We start from the raw sequence: 9,465 nt of genomic DNA, 5'->3' as shown, positions 1-9,465 counted from the left end.
TAATTTATACTCCGTATTTGTTTATACTACTCCGTTTTCCTTAATTCTCATCACAAATTATGTGGTAAGAAAATTTAAAAACTTTGGCCTTATCTCTTGTACTTGTATTTGAAAAATAAAAAAAATTTACATGTTAACTATTAAGTCTTGCACCCCTATTTGATAATTCACTTATATAATTTTGGGAAATTTCCTGTTTCTCATGGTGAGAAAAAATGACATTTTCGTGAATAAATCAACAACTTTTTCATTATTGTGGGCTCCACAATTGAATAAAGTTGTTGGTTTATTTACGAAAATGCCAGGTGAGAAACTGGGGCATCCTCTATAATTTTCAGTAACATATACTAAGATATATTAATGATCAAAGTAATATGCACGTATTGAACACACATAAATGTAATTGAATAGAACTACAAATGAGTAGAGCTTGCGATAATGAAATTATATAACTATAACAGACAAGTTACTGAACTTACTATTTACACTTTCTCAATTTCAAAGGTACTATGTAATCACCAATTTCCTTCTATAAAATTTAGAGAAGATATACAAGCAAGTGTATTATTCACAATTCTCTTCCCCTTATATATCCCATTTCTACATAACTACAAGCTAAGGCAACAAATATGAGATTTCACTACACTTGGAAGTCTCAGCACTTATTCCCACATACCAAACATCCCTTGGTCAATATACAGGATGTATGGTATTATATAATATGATAATTTATTCATCATATACAAGTAATACAACCAATTATTATACATATACATTTATCAGTATACTTGCATACCAAACTCCAAATATTTTGTTTGGCAAATACAGTGAATAATTTATCAAACTTCTCCTGCAACAGGTCCATAACACCAACTACAGATCATATAATACAACATATTGAAGGAGCATATTGTAGCTAAAAACCAATAATAATAGTCATAATGACCTTTGTTAACATCACTTGAAACCCAACTCTCTTCTTCTCTCTTGGTTATATCATTCACCAAGTTAAATATCAAACTAGCCAACAAGTTTGCAACGGCCATTCCTACACCAAAGAGACAAGTTGCTATACTTGACATGCTTTTCGGCATTTCAGTGTAGAAGAATTCGTTTTGCCCGATAGCATTGAAGGCTTCAGCAAGACCACTGAAGATATATTGGGGTACTAGCCAAAAGGCGGACATGAGGACTGCCTGTCCATTACTATCTACGAACCCTTGAGCAATGGCTCGTTCCCTTCTTACATTCTCAACAATTCCAGCAACCAACATAGACATGAATGCACAGAATAGCCCTATTCCCATCCTCAACTTGACACTAAGGGTAACGGGTTTGCCATAGATCCACGACGCTAAGGGGAGGAGTACGCGATCATAGATAGGAATCCAGAATACAATAACAATGGTTGAGAATGTTATGAATGAGGCTGCAGGAACTTCAAAGTTCGGCCCTAGGTGTCTGTCCATGGATTCCGCTTGAAGCAGACCAAATGAACTCTGGCTCGCGTGTATGGACATTATCACCCCTGTAGACCAAATTGGGAGGACTCTAATGAGAGACTTGAGCTCTTCGACTTCCTCCACCGTGCATAGTGTCCATGGATCTTTGGCCAGGCCATCCGGACCAATGTCTTGATCGCGGTCTTGAATGATACAAGCTTTATTTAAGCACCTAAAGTCAATAATGATCAAATACAGATTATATCGATTTCTTCACAAATTTTTGGCGCGAGTAACAGATTTGAAAGGCCTAGATGGCTAAAATAGAAGTTGGAGATACAATTGTTGTTATAATGATAAAAGAAACTGACCTTAATTTGTCACTTGGGACAATTACTGTCGAATATTTTTCATGATAGTACTGATGAACACTTGATCCTAGAGGTTGTACATTCATTTTTCGGTTTCTAAAAGCAGCAACAGCAACTCGTATTAGACTGATAAACAGACTTCTTTTTACCTGATTCATCACATAGTAAGGAGCAGCAAGGAAGAGGAAGAGTGTTGATAAGAACATAAGTATCACTGGAACTCCGAAACCAATTTTCCAACCCCAGTGATCTTGGATGTACACAATTACTGTCATCGCGATTACAACAGAAAAGCAACCACAAGCATAGTACCAATTGAAGAAAGTTTCAAGAATTGTCCTGTTTTTGTGATTTTCTCTTTGGTCTACTTGATCAGCTCCAAATGCTAGTGAACAAGGCCTAACACCACCCGCGCCAATTGCTATGAAAAGAAAGGAGGACAGAAGGAGAGCATACGGTCCTGCTGTAGTTTTGGCTTCAGGGATTATTGTTGTCATCCAAAGCATAATCATCCCCTGTGGTAAGAAAATTTAATTCTAAACCATAAAATTAAGTACTGAACATAACTTATCTTTCATCAACCTTGTTTGCTCCTTTCGATCCTTTTTGTTTTTTAAAATTGGAACACGAAAAGATTTCAAATGGAAAGAACAAAAAGGATCGGAGGGTGTGTATAAGATTTCCTAGAACAAGAAGAAAAAGGACCTTACTATATATGTTTCAACTTTGATTGTAAATCAACAAAAATGAGCTTTAAAAATAATAATTCACTTTGGACAAGCAATAATAATGCTTAATTGTCTTTTGTCAATTCATAACAAAAATACTTTCTTCATACATTTTTCCTACATCTAAGCCCTATATACAAAGTGTCAATTACATACATGCGATTTAAATGTAATGTGGTTGCCATTGTTTGGATTTGGTACCATTTTGTAATTTAGCTTGTTTTCAACAATCTAATTGGCTTATAGTTTGCTTTGGTCTTTAGATACAAAATATTTTTAGCTCAAAAGAAACCACTTATTTCATTATGTGTATTCGTATTTTAGTTGCAATTTCAAGGTTACCATGCATTTAATTTAATTAATGTAACCACAAAAATATAAACTCTCATTTTTAAATCAAAAAAAGAATATCCTGATTTTAATTAATCCTTACCCATCATACATGATACCACAGATAAAAAATAATAAAGAACTAAAAAAGTATCAATTTATTAAATACATCAAATACATATTTAGAACTCTAGGGCTTAATGGGTTATAGTATATATTACGGAGTATTACCCAATGTAATACTTTCTCCGATCCCTTCTAGTAATGTTGCAACAAGGTGAAATTATGCATTCCAAAACATACTTTATACTTCCTCCGTTTCAGATTAGATGACACAATTTGACTTCTGGCACTATTCATTAACTTTGCTTTGACTAATATTTTTCGGCTGAGATTTGGAATGGATTCTTCAGGCCCTTAGATTACAGAGAAGCAGTTTGCATTTTACGGAATAGTTGAGACTAGTTGTTATGATGAGCAGGAAAGTGACAGCTCAAGCTAAGCTCTACACAATGTGTTTTTACTGAGACCGTTTATCAAGTGTGGCTGCAGAGGAATGCCAAAGTTTTCAAGAGAAGTTCAGAAGTAAAAGATGCTATAATTAGAAGAGTCATGTTTAATGTAGCTTGTAATTGTAATGAAGAAATGAGGAGATGGTTAGTGTAGGCTCTTGGTGATGTCCTGTGTTCAGGCTTTGTTTTGGGGTGCTGGTGTTTTGTAGGCTGGTCTGTACTGCCATGCTTTTGTAGCATGTTTTTTGGTTTTTAATAAAATTTATTAAAAAAAATAGTCATATGGAATCTTGTTAGATTTATTTCAAGGTGCATTTAATTAAATTTTAAATTTTTATTATTTTTTACAATAATATAATTAAAGATATATTTCGAATGAACTTTTGACATGATAAAAGAAGTGTGTTGTCATCTAATTTGATACGGGGGAAATTTGTTAAATATCAAGTATCTATAATTACATAAGAGTACAGTAAAAATTTTTGAAAGTATATTTTGAGACTAATCTAAGAAGACCCCATATAACTATATTTTTTTAACATATAATTTAATGTCAAACAAGAATAATCAGTAATACAAAATTTCAATCGTTACAGTAACCCTAAAACTAAGGAAGTACTCCCTCCGGTTTTTTATTTTATTTTATTGTATACATCACTTTCCTTTTATTTTTATTTTTATTTTTTTATTTACATCACTTCTAATAGAACTATAGAAGTCTTCTATAAATAATAACTTTATGCTACATTTTATTATTTTTCTCTCTTACTCAGACGTACCCCACTCAAATTAAGTTATTATCATTTCTCTTTCTCATGGTCTCCATTACTCTCTCACAGAGTTTTACTTTCATAGTCACCACATTACTTTTACCATAATAAATTATTCATCCACTAAGATCATTAGACCATCTCCAATGGTGAGACTCAAGTTTGGGTATTGAAATACAAAATGAGTTATTTTTTTACCTCCAATGGTGATACTATACTCAATTCTCAATTTAGCAACTCATGTGAAGTCTGATTTTCCAATGGTGAGACTCTTTAAAATATACAAATATCACTTTCAATTTATGGCTCACCAAATCCATTTCTTTTTTCTTTTGTGAGGAGTTGTTTTCTAATTTGTATTTATTTAAAAAAAGAAAAAGGTAAAAGTTAAATAAATTACAAAATATATTAGAATATTGACAAGGGACCCACATTTTTTGGCAAAAGAGACTTAAACTTGAGTATCTAAACTTGGCAACTTTCTTTTGGAGTTGCTAGCTTATATACCAACTTATTGGTATACATTCTAAAAAATACTCTTTCTCTCCTAAAAATACTCACTTGAGTCTCACCATTGGAGAGAGTCTTATACTCCATCTGTCCCTTATTTACACGTCTACTTTAATTTCCTTTTGGGGAGTTCAAAATTACATGTCTACTTCTATAAAAAGAATATACTTTTTTACTATGTTCCCTCTATTTGATGAGTTATCATCAATGTTTTTTTAGATTTTTTGTACTTTTGACGTCATTTTTCAACACTTTACCTCTCTATCTATTCAATAATTACCAACTACTCTATCAGTTTTTAAATACTTGCTCCACTTTCCATTTGCGGCCGTTTTTAAATACTTGCTCCATTTCCTTATTTGGAAAATTTTTACAATATTTAATCAATTTCTCTCACCTAGTGGTTTCAACATATATTTTCTCTCCTCCAATTCTCTCCACTACTTTTGCTTTTGATAATTTTTAATTCTTTCACCAACCTCACTACCTCCATATTTTATTACTTTCCCTAATTTCTCCTAAAAATTCGCGCATGGAGAAATGGAGCAAGTATTTAAAAACGGAGCGAGTACATTTTTTTCTCTCTCTACCCCTTCCTGCACATTTGTACTTCCTAATTATGGGTTTTAAGGATCTCTAAGTTCATTAATTTTTGTAAAAAAATAGGAAATAGACATGTAAATAAGGGACGGATGGAGTATTATATATACCAAATTTATTCTCCTAAAACTCCACACATTTGTAAGTGGTACAAGTAAAAAAATAATAAAAAATTAAAAAAAAAAACGAAGGGAGTATATGTAAGCTTCAATTATACTCCAATGCTAGACCACAACTTCACGTTTGTTAGATTTAGGACCTATTCTCTTCCGCTTAATTTTAATTTAGTTTAGTTCTGTTCGGCTCAATTTAGTTCAGTTCCTAATTTTCTTCTCTCATAAAAAATTCAATTCAATACAATTTTAATCCGGTTCAATTCAGTTCAGTACAGAGCATACAATAAATAAATACGGAGTAATCAATTTGGAAAAAGAAGTTGTAATTTGATAATAATTACACAGTAAATACGGAGTACGAAGTACTACACGTCACTGGATTGATTTTAAGCTGTCATACTATGTAGTCCGTACAGTAATGAATACAAGAGATACGATATTTTTAACAAATAAGTTAGATTTTTTAATTTTGGATACGATATTTTTAACAAATAATTTAGATTTTTTAATTTTGGATACGATATTTTTAACAAATAATTTAGATTTGTTAAAAATATCTTGATTTCAATATAGAATAATCCATATGTATTTTAAATTCGGCCGATTTCAAAATTCTTTTAATCTTTTTTTTTTTTCTGTGAGTTACTTTCCCATTTAAATATCAATGTTATTTATCCGAATAACTTACCCCCTGAAGTAATTAACAACAATAAACCGATCAAGAGTATTGTTATATGATGAACATAAAATTAGAGATGAACTTACCAATAGACTGAAGATTGAACCAACACCAATAGTAAGGAAACGGCCTAGATAAGAATCTGCCACAAAAGCACCAACTATAGGCAAGAAATTGATAGCAGCTGTCCATAAGAAGAGCAAATTCTGGCCTTTGGCTAAGCTCATCTTGTAATCATTCATCAAATAAACTATCATGTTCGTCGTCAATCCATAACTTGCTACCTTCTCAAATGATTCATTTGCTGCCAATATTATCCAACAATTTATATATTTGGTTACGAACAACAGAATCATGCAAAACTAATTAATGCAAGTTTCTTGGTGATTACTAATAAAAAAAAAAATATATGTAAAGATATACATATAATTAAAATGAAGTACTCCGGTACAAGTTTTTGTTAATTTACCTATGATGAATGGCAAGGTAATAAAACTAGCCTTGTTTCTCTTAGAAAGCGTTTCCTCTTGTTGATGCTCGTTAATAAGCCTTTGCTCGAGACTTTCATCCGCCATTTGCACACAAGATTGTTCAAGCTTCAATTATATGTATTACGTCGTGATATGTATTGAATTTTTAAGGAGAGCATTATATAAAATATATATTTCAGTATCAACTACTATTACCTCCATCCCCAAAAAAAACACTCATTTAGCCTAATTTTAGTCCCAAAAAAAATAATCCATTTGCATTAAAATCCTCACCAATTTGCAATAATATTTATGCAAAATTAGCTTCCCCCTTATGTACTTTTATTACTTTCTCTCTCCACTTTTTTATAAAACCCTATGTAAATTTTCTTTTCAATATACTTTTAATTCATTTTATTTAACTTTCTTAATATCCGCGGAATCAACTCAAGTGGATCGTTCTTTCAGGGATTGATGGAGTACATATATTTGATTAGTCTTTTGGGTCCTAGGCCTTTTTAAAAATGAAATATATACATGTGCAATAATTGCTCATTACTATTTTTAGTAGGACCAGACGATCAGTAAATCACGTTCTCTTTATGGAAATCTCACCCAAACTTATTAAAGATAATCTAAAAACGTTTTGCAAGGTGGTTAGTGTATAAAGTCAAGCTTATTATGACTTGAAACCGTGAAAGTCGTGGATCGAAATATATTATTAACTAGTTTTTGGCCCGGGCAATGCCCAGGTCATTATATGTATATTATAAATGAGGTTTTATACTACCTCCGTTAACCATTATCTGCAACTTTTACCATTTTTAGCCGCTAAACATTATGTGCAACCATTTTTTTTGTTTCCTTTTTTAGTAAAAAAAAAGTATGGAAAAGACCAAAATGCCCCTGATTAAAAATTTAAGACAGCAATCATGTTTACTAATCTGAATTGCTTTACTTAATCAGATTTTTAGATTCACTTAACCATTCCCACCAATTTTTCCATTTAATCCCAACTACCATCATTAATTCATATCCCCAACAACTAACATTAAATGGAAGAAATTTCTAGGGTTCTTGTTCTTCATTTAAACCAGTTCATCTTCTCAACAACCTTCTCTGTTCTTCTACTTTCTAGGTTCATCTCTCTCTCCTCTTTTCTGGGTTTCCACACTCTCTCTCCTCTTTTTTGGGTTTATCTCCCAGATCTGTCACTTGTGCTCTCTCTCTTTGAATCTGTCAAATTGAGGGTTGATTCCTCTAAAAAAACGAGTCCCTTAAAAAATGATTAACCTAGATCCCCTTCACGATGCCTTCTTTGCGACTGATGTTGAAGAGGAGGGTGATATTATTCAGATGCTCATTCACTCCTTCAACACTGATTCTCCTTGGCCTCGTCGAATGTACGAATCTGGGGATAGGGGTCCGTTTATTGGCTGTAGACACCCATTTGTGTCTCCCCAAAACCAAACCCAGTGATGAGTGCCTTTCACGTCGAATCATAATCGAATGAAACGAAAGTGTGGAAAGGTCTAGTGTTGCGGAAAGTTTTATTTCTTTTCTTTTCTCCCTGTTTTGGAAAACTTTATTTTAAGAAAACAGCTAATCCAGTTTGGTTGGTCCATGATATGGGTCCAATAGTGGTGTAGTTGGATGGGGCTTGCAAAGACCTTTCCAACGATATATTATAAGCCCAATTCCGATGAATATTGAGGAAGTTATGGCCAATTTACTAAACTGGGCCCGGTTTGAGCTTTATGTACGGCCCAATGATCTAGGGGAGGGCCTAATATGATTTATCATTCCTAATGCAATTAGGAATGGTTTTAGTCTTCTAGAATCTTCTAGAAAGTTCTTTTCATTCCTAATTCAATTAGGACTTTTTAGAGTTTTAATCAAGATCAAATAGCATTTTCGAAGAAATTATATTATTTTATCTTCCACTACGGTAAACTTATCAGATTTTCGAAAACGCGTTGAAATCCAGTTTGGCGTCCAACCCCAGGCCTTGGCGCCTGGAACCAGGCTTGGCGCCTGGCGCTAGCCACTGGTGCCTGGCGCCAGCTAGCCAGGGTTGGCGCCAATACTATTTTGTGATTTTCAGACTCTGTTTTGTTAAATTATCTTTTTTGGCTGATTTTCTCTATAAATATCGTATTCAAAACTCCGTTTTCATTCACCAATTCTCCTCATTCTTAAGTATTCATCTACAATTCATTCATCATCTTTCATCAATTCTCAATAAACATTAATTCTTTAGCATTCAATTCTTTCTTGCTTTTTCATACAAAATTCCGCATTCACAAGATCTAGAAACACCTAGCCATATTCGAAGTTGCCTTCGCCCTAGACGTGAAAGGTTTAATTTATGAGGGTTTGGTCCCAAATCTCTCTTTCAATTATTTAATTTAATTGCTTTGATTATTATTTTCCTTGAAGTTACTAACGTGTGTATTTTGTAATTAGAAAGAGGTACGAGGCATCAAAGTAAGTAATTTAATGGTTTTTAATTGATGTTATGATGTAGACATCATGTTTATATTGTTATTATGATATTCCTAGTATCATGTCTAGGTTTTTTTTTTTAATATTAAATATGATTGTTACGATGCTTCCTATGTTCTTCCTAATATTTATTCATGTTAGTATCATGTTAGGGTTAAAGATTTGATTTTTATTGCTTAGTGACATGCTAGGGTTTGTTATTAATCTTGTTAGTATCATGCCTAGGATCTTGCTATTTTTATTATGCTTTAACATGATTATGAATATTGTTATTATTATTATTATTTTAATTATGATTTATGATTGTCATGATTATTTTATTTATAATTATTATTCATGATATTGATTGTTATTGATTATGTTGCTTGATACATTATTTATTCTTTATTGCTTGATCACCTTTTATGCATGTTAAAGGGAATTGGTACTTGT

General features: G+C 32.3%; 1 protein-coding gene across 1 annotated transcript; it reads right to left on the bottom strand.

The window, feature by feature from the left end:
* Positions 1–712: 712 nt before the first annotated feature.
* Positions 713–6,872, bottom strand: LOC145626669 (protein NRT1/ PTR FAMILY 1.2-like). The gene is made up of 4 exons (XM_081679137.1): positions 6,528–6,872; positions 6,145–6,362; positions 1,814–2,328; positions 713–1,674 (listed from the first exon to the last, which is right to left on the bottom strand). Exons 1-4 carry the CDS (start codon positions 6,631–6,633, stop codon positions 840–842), a joined length of 1,674 nt encoding a protein of 557 aa, XP_081535263.1. The 5' UTR covers positions 6,634–6,872; the 3' UTR covers positions 713–839.
* Positions 6,873–9,465: the final 2,593 nt, after the last annotated feature.

Source organism: Chenopodium album, chromosome 4 (assembly GCF_948465745.1).
Source record: "Chenopodium album chromosome 4, dcCheAlbu1.1, whole genome shotgun sequence".
NCBI lineage: Eukaryota > Viridiplantae > Streptophyta > Magnoliopsida > Caryophyllales > Amaranthaceae > Chenopodium > Chenopodium album.
The sequence above is the reverse complement of the archived record's forward strand: the minus strand, read 5'-3'. Positions and strand labels throughout refer to the sequence as shown.

Excerpts from the sequence above, each read along its gene's own strand:
- LOC145626669 (XM_081679137.1), bottom strand. The coding sequence starts at position 6,633 with ATGGCGGATGAAAGTCTCGAGCAAAGGCTTATTAACGAGCATCAACAA. Across the intron at positions 6,363-6,527 it reads TACCTTGCCATTCATCATAG|CAAATGAATCATTTGAGAAG; the intron begins GTAAATTAACAA and ends TAATATTGGCAG. Across the intron at positions 2,329-6,144 it reads GTTCAATCTTCAGTCTATTG|GGGATGATTATGCTTTGGAT; the intron begins GTAAGTTCATCT and ends TTCTTACCACAG.